The 15,236-nt window shown below is 44.2% G+C and overlaps 3 protein-coding genes and 2 non-coding genes across 6 annotated transcripts; 1 reads left to right on the top strand and 4 right to left on the bottom strand.

The window, feature by feature from the left end:
- Positions 1–1,127: 1,127 nt before the first annotated feature.
- kmt5b (lysine methyltransferase 5B) lies at positions 1,128–5,793 on the bottom strand. The gene is made up of 9 exons (XM_068739215.1): positions 5,637–5,793; positions 5,401–5,548; positions 5,095–5,260; positions 4,893–5,002; positions 4,581–4,747; positions 4,413–4,432; positions 4,185–4,321; positions 3,381–3,580; positions 1,128–2,641 (listed from the first exon to the last, which is right to left on the bottom strand). Exons 1-9 carry the CDS (start codon positions 5,791–5,793, stop codon positions 1,128–1,130), a joined length of 2,619 nt encoding a protein of 872 aa, XP_068595316.1.
- A 3,287-nt stretch (positions 5,794–9,080) lies between these two features.
- On the top strand, positions 9,081–11,128 carry pole3 (polymerase (DNA directed), epsilon 3 (p17 subunit)). Its single transcript, XM_068740847.1, has 4 exons — positions 9,081–9,471; positions 9,815–9,900; positions 10,065–10,183; positions 10,664–11,128. The coding sequence occupies exons 1-4, from the start codon at positions 9,406–9,408 to the stop codon at positions 10,834–10,836; spliced, it is 444 nt and encodes a 147-aa protein (XP_068596948.1). The 5' UTR covers positions 9,081–9,405; the 3' UTR covers positions 10,837–11,128.
- A 445-nt stretch (positions 11,129–11,573) lies between these two features.
- Positions 11,574–13,799, bottom strand: rpl12 (ribosomal protein L12). Of its 2 annotated transcripts, none has more exons than XM_068760467.1 (6): positions 13,658–13,799; positions 12,794–12,867; positions 12,441–12,539; positions 12,266–12,347; positions 12,094–12,180; positions 11,574–11,726 (listed from the first exon to the last, which is right to left on the bottom strand). In XM_068760467.1, the coding sequence occupies exons 1-6, from the start codon at positions 13,692–13,694 to the stop codon at positions 11,608–11,610; spliced, it is 498 nt and encodes a 165-aa protein (XP_068616568.1). In that variant the 5' UTR covers positions 13,695–13,799; the 3' UTR covers positions 11,574–11,607. The 2 variants fall into 2 exon arrangements, with proteins under 2 accessions (XP_068616568.1, XP_068616560.1); XM_068760459.1 differs by having other exon boundaries at positions 13,557–13,697.
- LOC137898580 (small nucleolar RNA SNORA65) lies at positions 11,927–12,051 on the bottom strand. The gene has a single exon (XR_011105608.1). It is a non-coding gene; the product is annotated as a small nucleolar RNA SNORA65 (small nucleolar RNA).
- On the bottom strand, positions 12,628–12,752 carry LOC137898587 (small nucleolar RNA SNORA65). Its single transcript, XR_011105609.1, has one exon. It is a non-coding gene; the product is annotated as a small nucleolar RNA SNORA65 (small nucleolar RNA).
- Positions 13,800–15,236: the final 1,437 nt, after the last annotated feature.

Below are 15,236 nucleotides of genomic sequence, written 5' to 3' on the forward strand. Positions count from 1 at the left end.
TAATTAGACCAACTGGGCCTATTTGTGCCAAGCCTCACTCTGACATTCTGGTTGATAGGGTTAGGGTCCACAAGGCAGATAAAGTGGCCTCGAAAATGTTTGATGCAAATAGAAGTAGCCAAGTTTACGATAACTCAATCAATAGTTAATGAGCAACGACCAGTTTCCAAGCCAAGCCCCACCCTTTGTAAAGTTTGTTTTTGCTCTTTCCTTTCTAGATCTCTGTCCTGCTATGCCATAGATCCAATTTGGTGTCAGTCAGGCACAGCCTTTCCAGATCTGCTGATTTAGGGCTTGCTTGCAGCATAGGTTTTTTATCGGTACGCATTTGCATTGTCGTTTTAATGACAGGGCAAAAATGGACATTTCTAGCTCATCCCAACTCACATAAAACTGAGCTTGAGCAAACTCATCAACCAGAAGAAAAAAAAATTTGAGTCCTAAATTCTGTGACTTTTATTTTAGGTCATATCGCCGCATCCATTGCTGACTGACTAGATTCCTCAAATTCCAGTCACAAGGAAAACTACTGGGATAGTGACAACATGGCACCTGGATCCAAATTAACTGACAGACCTTAAAATTCCTGCGAAGCAACCAACAAACCATGTACAAACCATATGAAGAAAAAAAGAAATGCTCCATAAAAACCTGCCTATGAGACAGAGGGGACAGCCACCATACTGTACACTGACTACAATATCCATGTCCATTAGGAATATAACAAGTGCATTCACTTTAAGGAATAGTTTAACTTGAAACAAATTCTTGTTTTTCACTTGTTGATTGGCCAGATGACTGAAAAACGTGGTCTAAACAAACACGGGGACAAACTTGGCAAATTCCTGCAATTAATGATTCGCATAGTATGCAGAAAAACTGCTGTGTGAGTAAACGTACTGAATTGATGTAATTTCTCTGTATAAGAACTCAAATTACACGTGAGAACAATGTGAATAACAAATTTGCTTTCGGTCAACAGCACCCTCTACCAACGCTCATTCAGATTCTAGATTTCTCAGCAATCGTCTGTTTTTAAATTACTGTACTTCTTTTACATCAACATACAAGTTGATCAGAGAGTCATCTTTATTTACAGGGAAGGTGGGAGTGAGGAACTCCACAGCTTATGCATTGAGCCTCAAAGACTGATCCTCTCTCCTCCTGGAGGAGATATCGATGTCTATGGAGTCCTTGCCTACGATGAGTCGGAGGCGCTTCGCTGGAGGAAGTGGAATGAAATCATCTTCAAACTCATTTTCAAAGTAGTCATCGTCATCATCGTCATCATCGTCGTCGTCTTCGTCATCATCATCATCCTCCCCTTCCTCATCGTCGTCCTCTTCAGATGACGGCTCCACAAGGGCTTTTTGGGTTCGATGGCCACCATGCCTGGACTCCAGAGTCTGGCTTGCGTCCCTGTTAAAGATCTGGTCCGTCTTCGCCTGGGATATTCTCCGGACATCGTCTTCTCTCTTTAGCTGGATCTTCAGCTTGGTGGAGCTGCTGTGAACCACAGGAGCGAAGCCATTATTCAGTTTGGCTATGTACGAGCCGCCCTTGTCCTTATCGTGGTCCTTGCTGAACTTGATGCTAATTTTGCTGGAAGATGCCGAGTTGACCGCAGAGGCCGAGATGTTGGAGGAGCCGATGGGATCGTTGGCGTCATTCGTCTTGCTGCTGCTGCTGTCCCTCCGCCGGCGGAGTGTCAGCTTTGGGATGCCCGTGTTGTTCTCCAGGATCAACTGAGCATCGTATCGCGTGATCTGGCGCTTCTTCTTCCCCTTGTCCTGTGACCGGCAGCTGCTTTTGTCTTTGTCCCTGCGGACCGATTTGCTGCCATTGGCAACCATGTTGTAGTCCCTGTGTCGGTCGGCAGCGAAGCTCAAGAGCACATTACCACAGTCTGAGAAGTTGGCAGTGTGGCCAGCGGCCACTGGCATGAACGGCTCAGCATACGAGTCCTCACATTTAATCGTCCTCTCGGTCCTGAGCCGTGAGAGTCTTTTCCGCCGGTTACAAGAGCTTCTTCTGGCATAGCCAACATCCAACGCTGGCCGCTCCACTCCTACTCCGTGGCGAAGGTACTCCTCCATGTCAGCTGGCTCCGTCTTAATCACCACCCCACCAGGCACCGGACTTAATCCGTCCATGGCGCTGGGCTCAAGCTTAATGCCAGCTGGGCTTTCCTGGGCCTTTACAAGGCTCCGTGTGGACCTGCGAGTTCTATACATTGAGCACTGGTTGCCATCACTGCTTTGCACATGTTGCAGATTGCCATTTTCCTTAGCAGCGTGGCGGGTGAGGCAGCCCCGCTGGCCTAAGGACTGCTGCACCAGCTCGTGTCCATCCTTTTCCTTCTTGATGGTGACACTTTTACAAAGCGACACCTTCGAGTCCCTGAGGCCCAGCTGGCAAGTCTCTCCTTGAGCTAATGCCTTGGGCTCTGCACCCCTCCTGCGACTCCGCAACTGGACTTTACTGAGTGAAGGCTTGCATTGGGATTTTAGTCTCTTTGGTACCCTGCTATTGTTTACGCGACCTTGTTTGGAACATGAGGTAGAAAGGGCTCTTGACAAAGACTGTCTGGATTGAGTCCTGTTTTTATATTTCAGGCCAGTTGATGATCTTTTTCTGGCGGCTGTTTGGAAAAGATGAGATGTACATTACTTACACGTCTGCATACACTGACTAGGTGGTATTCACAAAAATCAAATAGATTTCTACATGAAAATAATTAATGTTTAAACACAGACAGCTGAAGTACCAATCACAAAGAGACTAATCTGTAGAAATGGATAAGAAAAGTGACAGCATTGTGAGCCCGTGAAGCAACGCCGTGCATACAATTATTATACATTTATTGACTTCTAAAAACGGCTATAAAAAAAGGAGTGTGGTGAAGTAACACATGCACAAACACACAGGATCAAAGGAAAAGAGGGTTTTGTTGGCGACACATTTTTGTCACTGCTTTTCTGTGCAATCAGCCCCCTAATGCTGCAATCAAAGGATATTTAAATAAAACATGGTTTCATCACATCACGATCTTAAATCTGTACATAAAAGCAACAGTAATTTCCAAACATAACACATTTCACATATTTGCAATAAACACAAGTTTCTATGTGATCGAGATCAAGCGCGCTCTCTTTGTATATTGAGTTCGTTGACTCTGCATCCTATACGAAGGGGAAATACAGATCGAGTATCACTAATAGAATTTTTAATAAAAAGAGTGGACGGCTACCAACGCTACACTGCACAGCCACATCCCGGGATTTCTTCTGCATTGTCCAGTTTTTGATTGGCTTCTGAGCCTAAATTATTACCATGGCAACAGCAAAGCAAGATGACTTTTAATGTTTCGGGACGCTTACATTGATGTGTTTTTGGCATTTCCTGAGAGTCTACGTCGGTGTGGGAGCCTACTGAGTGACTATCGGAGCTTCTGTTTCCTTCTCCCATCTTTTTCAGCCTATTCAGGCGCTTGTCGGTCTCCCGCAACCCGTATTTGCTGTTGATCACTGGCACTTCCACTGGCAATCCAGCTTTGGATTTGAAAGCACCAGTGCCCCTTCTAGGACACAACCACAAAATGAATCAACAAATAACAAAAACATCAGTAAAAAGTTGAGCAAAGAATCTGCTATCAGCCATGACTTAGTGTATAACCTTCACATTTTAATCCATTTACTCCACGTAGCTACATCTTGTAATAAAACGCTTACTTATTTGAAGAGCAATGGTGGCGTAATATCTAAAATGGTTCACTCAATGGTGAATGAAAATGATACTCATACTGATGAGTAGTCATGATTAAAATTCTTAATCAAAGACATATCTGGAGCTTTAAGCCTTGCAGCAACTTCTGCACGACTGAAGATGAAGAGACTTAAAGAAAAGTACACAAGGTTCAAGCCAATGCTTTTAGGTACAATGGAGGGTTGACATTCTTGTCAAATTAACAAGCATTACACCATCAGAGCTGTAACAAGTCATTTTGTGAGCAAGTCCCCATCTTCTTAAGATCTTCAGAAAAATGCTGCAACCTTTTGTTTTGTTGTGAAGCTCCAGAAAGGTTTAGCAGCTTAAGAAACATCACCTGACTTTCTATCGGAATGGAGTAGACAGACAATTCTGGATGCATTTACTCCCTATAGGGCATTTATTGCAGCACCTACCGGTCACATGTGTAGCATTCACAAAAGTCATTATTTTCCCCAAAAAACCCATCTCCATAGTAACACGAGATTTCTTCTCCTGGTTCTATGTCCCTCAAAACCTTCACACAGGCCGTGTCCCGTCCTGTGGATACAAACTAAACAACACGTACAACAACAAAGGGTTTATGGACAGACATTGCAGCGAAACAATGACTTGTACAATGATAAATATTCAAAAGGTTGTACCTTGCAGTTTGGCCGACAATCTGAAACAAAGAAGCAACAGAAGACGAATTAATCGCCACAGAGATACTGGTGGAAAGGAGATTGAAAATATTTCGGGGGGTTTTTTTCTTACAAGAAAACAATTTCATCATGTTACAATAATAATGACGAGCCTCAATGGACAAATACCATGATTGATGAATGCTGCTGGCCCCAGCCAAAGCTGCGCACAGTTCTTACGAGTTGAATACATGACACTGAAGTCATTCTCCCCGTGGCGGAGGAGCATGCTTTCCTCGCTCTCTGAAAGCTCAGCGATGCATCCCACCAGGTACTCGATCTTATCGTTTCTTTTCCTGTAAAAGAACACATGGTAGACATTTTTGTTACGCACTGCAATAGCGGGCTGCATATTCTTGTGTTAGACTGGTATTAGGCATCCAGTAGTATAGAATAGAATGATAGAATAGATAGAAATAGCAGACGGTGCTGTGTCTTCACCATTCCTTTGTCGCCACAATTTTAGCTCCATTTTGCTCTGATGAGTAACGATTACAAGGAAGGATTTCAAACCCGCTGTCTGTGGCAAACATCCGTAGATACACGAATACCTGTGCAAAACATAAAGTTAGTCATGTGACGGTTCCATCAGCCTTTGATTGTGGAAGAAAAATGGGCGAGATCTCAGAAAATATATTTTTACATGCTGCTTGAAAAGCTTTTCTTGAGCTTTTGTCTTGTGGAGGAAAAGATTTCTGGCCCAGTCTCCAGACGTCAGTGCTCTGAAAGCTTTTTCCAAGTTGTCATGTTTCTTGAAGCGCTCAATGAGCTCCTTCAGCTCCTCTTGTCTTCCCTTAATTGGTCGAAATCTGCTGGGACACATTTACGAAACAAAACAAACAAACACAAAAAAAGAAAGAATTTGATCAACATAAGACCGGAGCAAGGTGCCTGTGCCATCGATAATGCAAAGACTTCCTACTTATCCCTAATTGATAAATCTGCTGACCTGGTGTTCATTTTGTGAGTCTGAAAGCCCAGGTATGGATCCAGAATGAGGCTCGTGGTGAGGTCATCATTCTCACACAGCTCCTTGGCAGTCATTCCAGACGAAGGGACGTAACGCCTCTCTGCCTCCAGACTGGCAGCACTGAACCCTAGAAACACCAGACAGACCGCTGCCAGTGTATGCGACTGGTGGGCCTTTCATCACGTACAACGAGACCATAAAGACATTTAACTTACTGCGGCTACGTCTCCGGTTTCTGTTTCTGCTGTGGCGCAAGGATGCCCGCTGCGAATGCTGAGAGCGAGTCTGGCTCACCGGCGTCTCGCTGGTCAACTTGTTTCGGTGTCGTCTGCCATTTAACACCATGTTCTTGGATTCGCCCAGCCACTTCATGCCCACAAGCCCTCTGGTCCAGTTGCATTTAGTCTCCGAAATGAATAAACACTCTTGACGAGGGAAAACCAGGGTCTGTAGTTTGAAACCTGATGGTACAGCAGAAACAAACATTGACAGATTAGCAGCTAGGCAATGGGACTGAAATTGGGAGGTAGATTTGACCACAACAGACACTGACGGTTATGTATATACCACAACAAAAGCTATCGACAACAATGTTGTCACGTGTAGTTGTCACATTGGTGAACACACAATATCAATCCAGTCAAATTGCCTCTAATACATGGTAAACTTTAAAATAACAGTTTTTATTCTCTTCTTCATATTTATTATTTCACTATTTTCTACTTTTTTTGTCTGTACTCTACAATCTAAGTACGTTTTCTATTTGTCTGCTGTAAAATGAATGAATTTCCCCAATGTAGGGTCAATAATAAGAAGAATTTGTGCATCCATTCATCTTTCCAAGTCAGTGTTGACCAATTTTAAAACAATACTGCAGCGCCACTTAGTGGTAACCCCAAATACTACATCTATCTGTCAAGTGCAACAAAGAAAATGCCATCGGTGCCATTATTAACAAACAAGATGTTTAAGTACTGTGTTGATGATTTATGAGCCATATATCATTGTATATCATTTACACAAGAAATGTGAGTTTCAAAGCCTAGTCTCTTTAGTAATTCATAAAACATATTTACATCTCAGGAGCTAACCGTAGCCACAAATAACAAAAAACTACAGGAAACAAAAAAAAAAAAAGAGTGAAAACCCGGAAGACCACGCCAATAACTAAAGCAAAGATCGCATCAGTCATCGATATCAGCGTGCATTGTACGCTACTGTCGCCTCTCCACCCTTAAGCCTCGTTAGCATGGAGCTAACAAACAAGGCGACGCCAGGAAGATGCTCGGCCGTGTCGGCTAGCTTACATCACACACCGGCAAGAATCCTCAGCAATCTTCATCTAAAACAGAAGATGCCGCTCGCCAAACGCGAAGCTTTTGCAATTTATAAACTTCATTTCCAAACCAATCCTACAACAAAACACAACACGGATGTGGCATTTACTGATACATGAATATAGATGTCACTTTGCAACACCCATTCCAAGCACAATACAATAGTGAAGTTAAAAACCCTTGAGGTCAAAGTTGACCAGCTATCATAATACTAAGACCGAGCAAATAAACGAATATCCAACATTACCGCGGCACATAGTTTGTGTTTACTTTGCTAGCAGACGGGAACGAATATCAGTTAGCATCCTGCTGAAGTTTGATGCTAGCTGGCATAGCAATCTAAATACAATCCCCGACACTCGTGTTGCTATTGATTATAAAAGCGTTCTCGTTTCAGTGCATCAGATATTAATCTAAAACAGTGTGTAATTCGATGCACTCTGGTCCGAGTGGGTAACTATCCAATATCCATGTTGTGCTACCTACCTGCAAACCGTTGGACCACAGCGGCTAACGCTGGTCGGCGTACACAAGCTTTACTCGTTTGATGTGGAAGCCACTTCGCTAGCTAACCGCAGTAAATATCAATCACCCAACGAATTAAAGTTAGTTTATAGGTAATTGCAGACACGGCAAGGGAACAAGCCAGTGTATCGGCGCAGGCGATGTTAATAATCGCAGCAGCTAACAGTTAAATGCCATTAGCAGTTAGCCGAGAGGATTCTCACGAGCTGCTAGCGTTAAATGCCCGACAGGAGAAACAAGGAATACTCACGGAATGATTTCGCAAAACAACAATGAATAATAACGCCACTCTTTCAAGCGAATCCAAAATTGGCATGACACCCTAAACGAAATTATCAGAGGAAACACATTTTTTTAAATTTTTTTAAATTAACATTAAAATTCAAGATGGCGGCCTTTCACAGGCGAGTGGGAGAGAAAGGCGCAGCACAGCCATCCCAGAGAAAATAGATCCAATAAATACAAAGTCGTCTGTCGCCCGCAAGGACCGAATTGAGACACGGTATTTGAGGAACAGTGTAAAACAATAAAAGTGGACCACCAAGTCGACTTCTAGCATCTTATTTGAAAAGATATATAATGTTATCTTAGTTGACGGTCGTAATTGTCGGGTGCACACAAAAGTAGTGCTGCATAAACAAAGCTCTTACGCTTCCTAAAGAACCCAGCGGGGCAGAGAACAGTGAGGTTCTACCCGTGTCGAACAGAACCTCCAGAACGAGTCAAAAAGGACCAACATCTACCCACAACACGGCACAACTAGTTCATCAGAATATGACACAACCTTCATTACTTTGGATAGTCTGGATTAGTGGATGCTATTTTGGATTATGCCAAAGAGATTCACCCTACACAACATTATATCAAAAGTTTGCAACTTTTCCTTTTCCAAACAAGTAAACGTGGGCAAAGCTTAAAATGCAATTACACTGTTGAACTGGATTGGCTTTTATATATATATATACCTGCATGTGTATGTCTCGACTGAACACATCGGAGTGTGAAGCAGTGATTCTTCACAGCATAAATAACTAAGCCGAGGAAACTTTGCTATCGTAGAACGCCGTCTAGAATCAGCTACAGATGCTTGAACCTGGTGGGTGTAGACATTCGCCTTTAACAGCAAAGAGTATGGTAGTTTATCATGTGTGGGTTGCATCGCCTCCCGCATGTGTGAGGAAGCCAGCTTCCATGGAAACCACCAAAGAACCTTTACCCTCCAACGACCCCTGATCTTTAGCACTCCAAAGGTAATGAAGTTGTAAACTGATCTGGAAGTCTGCTCAGGCATGGGTCTTAATAAGCATCTGAACACTTCATAAAATATGGGATTGCACAAGTGGCACTTTTTCACGACCATAAGGCCTCACAAATTTAGTTTATGTCAGTGCATTGTGAATGTTTAATGGATGGGACAGTTCATGTCTGTGTCCACGTTCCAAAATGATGTACAGTATATATATATATATATCTGTAGATATCTTAATTCTTCAAAAGAACAGTTGAACCATGAGTGAAAACGCAGTCATTATCATTTCAGTCTCATGCTGATGGAGTGTCAGGTAAAGTTTTTTTTAGTCCACAATGTCCAGTATTTCTGGAGTGCCCCAACAAAACTACTGTAGCATTCTTGCAAAACACCAAAATACATGAAATACATTTGAATAAAAATAAATAAATGCAGAATTACAAATAGTGATTTCAGCCACTTGAGTCCTGCACCGAGGAGCCCTCACGAGTGCCCCTCGGTGTGGGAGGTAAACAGCGTCCGTACGTCATCGCTACGTCAGAGGTCAAAGTTGAAAGTTGTCATCGGAGGGCTCGTGCTTGGAAGGATCGCGGGAAACGTACCTAGACAAGTGTGGAGGACACGCGAACAAGCGCCGGGACAGTTTACGCTTATTGATCCGTCACACGGTCCGCTCGTACGAGTTCCGGCTTCAAGGAGAACAGATGTTAACGATTCATCAGCTAAACGCAACGAAGCTTAGAGCTAGCTGCTTATGTAGCTCAGTGTAATACAACATTGCCAACAGGCGCTAACCAGTTAGCACCAGCTAGCTCAGTCCGGCATTGTGAGGATAAGCTGTGATAACAGCTCGGCAGACGGAGATTAAGAGAAATGGCAGAGAGGCCAGAAGACCTGAACCTTCCCAACGCCGTCATCGGTCGCATCATCAAAGAGGCGGTGAGTACGGAGACGCGAACTTCAGCGGCGGAAGGGGCGCTTTGATCCTGATGTCACTACAGCATTATCCGGTCGTGTAAAGCAGAGTCTGCTTTGTTTCCTCCACGCCCAAAAACGTGTAATTTAGGTGAATTGGTTACCAAACTGTCCGGAGTCTACGGACGCATGAGAAAAGTGTCACGCATGAGCCCCAAACAAACAATTCTGCCGCTTCTTTGTTCGAATGAGACTTTACTGTTTTCAGCAGTAATCCTTTGATCCACCGCGTCTGCGTTTCCTGATAAAATGCCCAAACGCTGCAGCTTTGAGATGAACTCCTCCGCACCGTTTGCTTTCTTAACAGCTCCCAGATGGGGTGAATGTGTCGAAGGAAGCCAGGAGAGCCATATCCCAAGCTGCCAGTGTGTTCGTGTTGTACGCGACATCCTGGCAAGTATAAAATGCTCATTTATCAAATCTGCTGGTCAAAATGTGGATAGATTCTAGCGCCTGCACAATTGAAGACATCTGTGTCGATATATTATCCACATTAAGAATCACTATTGTACCATAATCTAATAAAAATCTATATTTTTCCTGTTAACTTGTCACAGTGCAAACAACTTTGCCATGAAAGCCAAGCGGAAAACTCTGAATGCAGGAGATGTTCTGGCTGCAATGGAGGAAATGGAATTTGAACGATTCCTGGAGCCTCTCAGGGAAGCTTTAGAGGGTCGGTACATGCGGATCGCTTTATAGACGATGCAGAACAGGTGTCCGTGTCACTTCTCAGTCTGACTGCGTGTGCAAACTATCAAACTGAAGTTGAACATGCGCTGCACCACTGCTGTGTAATTCCAGCTCATAATGTGTGTGTACATTTGATGCACTCACACTGTACAGGTCAGCCTACAATCCACAACCCGGCTGCTCTAACAGAACATGTGAAACGGACGACGTGTCGATAGACTGGTTTGACTGCTTCTCGGGCAAAGACGTTTGTTGTTTACAAACTTCTTTTTGCCAGGACTGTGCTGAGGCGTCTGTAAGGGAGACATAATGTAACGGTTGACTTGCTACTAAGGGAATCGTTTTTGATACGATAAGTTATTATTTCAAGAAATACGTTTTCTTCAAATGCATTTTTTTTTTCACGTTAAATATAATTAGGGCTGCATATTTCTGATCACCAATAGTTTTGTTTTTTTTCCAGTGTACAAGAAGGGCCAGAAAGGAAAGAAGGTGTCAGAGCAGAGACGCAAAGATAAAGAGCAGAAGACCGACTCTGAGAATGATAAGAGCAGGGAGGATGAAGAGGAGGAGGAGGAACACATGGAGGAGGAGGAGCCTGAAGCTGAGAACGAAGCAGAGGAAGAGGAGAACTGATGAAGCTGCTGTGACTGAATGAAATGCACTTCCATCTCCTGTGAGGTTTTGTTTTTGCTGGCTGGACACGAGGCGTTTCAAGGATGCTTGGTCAATGAGCTATTGTGAATCGATACATTCATGTTTACGGTGAGCTTGTAAGGTGTGATGTTACATTTTGAGGGGGAGGTGATGTTTCCTAACCCACAAAGATTGGCACAAGTCACTGTCCAGCATGCGCCTCCTGGCCTGTGAGTCGTTTTGTATTTTTGATACAGATAAGTTTTTTTCAAGAGTTCCATAATAAATAATATACCTTAAATAAAGATGCTTATTCTGTTTTCATTTGATTTATTTAAATGGGCCTTTTCAGTTCAACGTTGGAGTCGAGCTTGTTTAAAATGTTTTGATAATCAAAACACGAGGCTGCAAAACCCTTTTTTTTTTTTATCTAGTCTTAGACGGTTTCGTCTTTAACGAAGCAAAAATTTACTGAGTTCCAGAGTGAATGCATTGATCCACGTCTTCCTCCCAACAGTGGGAATGCTAGTGTAACAGTCAGTGATAAACATGTGTGACTGTACTACATTCATCATCACGGCCTGTATCCTGCAGTTTAGAAACGCATGAAAGGCTGATCCCAAATGGCTTTCCTGCAATGCATCGATGCACTGGAAGTCCCTCAGTTGTTGCAGCAACACCACGGCAATGAAATCTAACAGAGCATCCAACAAAGCGGAAACAATGGAGTCACAAGATTCTGAGTTTCAGCAACGTTTTATTAACGTCAGTTTACTCTGATGGACACTCAGTCTTTCCACTGTTGATGTCATCGATGACATCATGGGGTGGACGCCCATCAATGGTGCATCCGACAGACTGCGCAGTTCCCAGGATCTCTTTGATGGTTCCTGAAGCGAGAAGGGAAACAGATTTTAAAATTCCACTCGAGGAACTGGAACGTTTCGACCTGAACATTCTCCGTTACTCAACTTTGGATCTCAGAGCTTCTGAACCAAACATTTAGTCTGGAATAAATGCATTGAGAAAACGCCACCCTTCACCTGCATGACCAACTTCTCACTATCGAACTGCGTCTTTATAAGCAGCAAAATGTTCCAGACTTTTCGGCACGGAGCCGTCCATTAGTTTGGGCAGCCCCGTTTCCTAAAGCTGAGTCAATCTGAGCCTCCACTGGATTACACTCGGTCACTAACAGACAGGCATAGTGGCGGGAGGCCGAGCGGCGTGGACGCGGACCGACGCTTAAGCTCTTACCAGAGAACTCCCTGGCAATGGAGCGTGGCCTCATGACACGAGCTACGTTCACGATCTCATCGAAGGTCACACTTCCGCTGTGCTTGACTGGAAAATTCAGAGTAAACGATGGTTAGTTCACTTCATTCCACTTCTCATTTCTCATTTCTGCACAAACGCCACAGTAACTCACTGTTCTTGACTTTCTTCCTGTCGCGCGGTGGCTCCTTCAGAGCCTTGATGATCAGAGCAGACGCAGAAGGAACAACCTCGATCTGAAACACAGAATCTGGTCATCTCTCACGCCGCCGAGCGGAGGTGAACCTACGGGGACTCAACCTGCAGACCAAGGTGGGCTTAATACGTACGGCTGCCTGTCTGTTCTGGATGGTCAGCTTCACCGTGATCCTCAGGCCCTTCCAATCAGCGGTAGCCTTGGCAATGTCATCACCAACCTTCTTGGGAGACTGTTGAGGATCACAGAAGGGATCAGTCAGTGGCCAAAGAACGTAGATAAGAGCTACAGAATCCAGAGTTCGGGTTACGGCCGTTCGATTTTGTCCCAGACTTTTCGGCACAGAGTCGCCCATTAGATTGGGCAACCCCGTTTCCTAAAGATGGCTCAATCTGAGCCTCCACTGGATTATACCATGCCACTATTAGACAGGCATAGTGGCGGGAGGCTGGTTTCGTTCACATGAAGTCACCGTTTCTCACTCACCAGACCCAGAGGTCCGATCTTAGGGGCCAGGGCCGATGTGGCGCCGACTTCTCCTCCTGTGCATCTCATGTACACTAAAATAGAACGGAAACACACCGGAACTCGTTCAACACGTTTCGTCCTGCAGCTCATTTAGCTCGTCACCAAACTTCCCTCTGTACTTGTAACTATCGCAAGTTACCACCAGCCCAAAAGACCCAAACATTGAGTTAAGGGACCAGCTAATTCTATTTGATCACCGGAACAAGGTTTAGCGCATTGGTGGCGGATTAAAAGTCACACAATTTACAGAACTGCAAATGGACTAGGAACAACTCCAAGACCAACATTTAAACTAACTCGATTGTGATGCAAAACGCAGCCCATGAATATCTGGAACAGCTTATAAATGTGCAACAAGGTAAACTAACCGCGTCCTACACCAGCTCCAATGCTAAATAGCGACAGTCCTGGAGGTTACATTTTCATAATTATTATATTCATGTTAACTGGTCCATTATCAAACAACAAAATGAGGCATCGCTATTAAACGTTTGCCATTCAGAGATTAAGATATCAAATTAAATAATCGTAAATTAGCCAAACGTAAGCTGCTTGCTATTCCCAGCTAGCTAGCGCACCCACACCACGTGTTCGGCCCCGACACCTATTTTATGAATCACGTCACAAATCCTCAAAGTCTTTACGAAACGGCGGTCAATCTATCGTAAATCTAGAAAACCACAATCTTGTCTTCCTTCGAGGTCGGCTTCCCCATCTTTACCATTTGCTCTGCGGCGTTCGCAGGCCCGCAGACAGGTTAGGGCTCCATCTTGGCTGTGAACAGACTCCTGCTCTACGAGCCGCATGACACGGAAAACATACCGACTTTAATCTCGTTGGGGTCGAATTTGGGAGGCATGTCGCTGGAGAGGCGGAGCTCGGATCGGGCTGGCTGGTGAGGGTGTCGGATGAACCCGGAGTCGGGACGACCGAAAAGTGTTGCACCTTCACCGCTAAAAGGAGAAAGAAAGACCGAGCGCGGGCCGCGGAAGTGCTTATATAGCCACGGCCGATCTCGCGAGAGGTTATGCTTCCGCTCTCGTGACGTCGGTTTCTAACAGCGCGCGACTGTCAGTGTTATTTTATAAGCATGATCAGTATGAATCATAACATAACATATCATAACCCTAACAGCAATAATGATAAATATTGTTAAATTGAAACCATTTAAATGCTAATTTATCTACACAATTCATCACATTCAAATTTACCACTATGGAAAATTTAGACATGCAGAACTCTGGTCTGGATTTGAAACCAGAGACTACACAGCATCCATCTCAAATCTCATTTCACATTCAGCTTTATTAAAGTCCCGTCTTGAAGGTCTCTACAGTCCGTTCAGTTGGGAGTAAAAGTCAATGCCATGAAAGCCTCACGTTATCAGCACTTGATTACATAAAGGAGTCCGGTCAATAAAACTTGTGGTTATAATTAACATCTGGCAAGGAGGCTTTATATCTCTGCTTGTCAGGACTCAGCAGGATTCAAAAAACACAACTTTGATTTTTAAGGATGGAGCAGAGAAAAGGGAGGAACCGGACAAAAAGGACATTTTTCCATCCATCCATCCATCTTCTGCTTATAAAGGGAGGTTGTGGTAACAGCAGGCTAACTACAGTATTCTAGACATCCCTCCTCCCAGCAACAGGTTCCAGTTCAGGAGAATCCAAACAAGCTAGACGGACTGTAGGACTATCTGAATGTGGATTATTGAGTACAGTTCTGCTTTATTATTAGGCCCGAGCGCCTATCCTATAGGCATAAGGGGCTATTGCTTTTGCAATGCAGAAGACAACAAGTTGACGAGCGCAGCAGCTTGTGTGTGTCTGTGTGCCCCCACAGACGCGTAGCCCTCGTCGAGACCATTCCGAACATGTATTTTGTGTAATAATCGCGTACTCAGAAAAAAAGTTATATTGTTTTTGCTAAAATTCTTTATTAGGCCCGAGCGCCTATCCTAGGCGTAAGGGGCTATTGCTTTTGCAACGCAGAAGACGACATGTCTTGTCCTCCTCTTCATCCTTCTTGGCCTTTTGTTGTGTTTGTTTCTTCCAATCGGCATCCAACTTTGCCATGCTGTTGAGGACGACCAACACACTCACGCACACACACAGCGACACTCAACAACACACACGCACACACACGCAGAGATCCACAAACACGAGTTGACGAGCACAGCGAGTCAACCGTGTACGGTGTTGCCGTGGCAATGGCCGGCATTCCCCATGTTAATCAAATGAGTGCGACACAAAACAATCACCAATCTTATGAAAATGGCATATTAGCATGGAAACATCCCAAATTCACCACATACATTCTCACACACATGCCTGTTGAAAAGGCAATGACACCCAGGCTGCATTTTTTACGCTGTTGCCATGGCGATGGCAACCCCGCC

Source organism: Brachionichthys hirsutus, chromosome 1 (assembly GCF_040956055.1).
Source record: "Brachionichthys hirsutus isolate HB-005 chromosome 1, CSIRO-AGI_Bhir_v1, whole genome shotgun sequence".
Lineage (NCBI taxonomy): Eukaryota > Metazoa > Chordata > Actinopteri > Lophiiformes > Brachionichthyidae > Brachionichthys > Brachionichthys hirsutus.

Coding starts and splice junctions, on each gene's coding strand:
- kmt5b (XM_068739215.1), bottom strand. CDS start 5,793: ATGAAGTGGCTGGGCGAATCCAAGAACATGGTGTTAAATGGCAGACGA. Junction 4,322..4,412: donor ATTGTCGGCCAAACTGCAAG/GTACAACCTTTT, acceptor CGTGTTGTTTAG/TTTGTATCCACAGGACGGGA. Junction 3,581..4,184: donor GAATGCTACACATGTGACCG/GTAGGTGCTGCA, acceptor GTTGTGTCCTAG/AAGGGGCACTGGTGCTTTCA.
- pole3 (XM_068740847.1), top strand. CDS start 9,406: ATGGCAGAGAGGCCAGAAGACCTGAACCTTCCCAACGCCGTCATCGGT. Junction 9,472..9,814: donor GTCGCATCATCAAAGAGGCG/GTGAGTACGGAG, acceptor CTTTCTTAACAG/CTCCCAGATGGGGTGAATGT. Junction 10,184..10,663: donor TCTCAGGGAAGCTTTAGAGG/GTCGGTACATGC, acceptor TTTTTTTTCCAG/TGTACAAGAAGGGCCAGAAA.
- rpl12 (XM_068760459.1), bottom strand. CDS start 13,641: ATGCGGCTCGTAGAGCAGGAGTCTGTTCACAGCCAAGATGGAGCCCTA. Junction 12,868..13,556: donor CGAACGCCGCAGAGCAAATG/GTAAAGATGGGG, acceptor GTTCTATTTTAG/TGTACATGAGATGCACAGGA. Junction 12,348..12,440: donor TCCAGAACAGACAGGCAGCC/GTACGTATTAAG, acceptor TCTGTGTTTCAG/ATCGAGGTTGTTCCTTCTGC.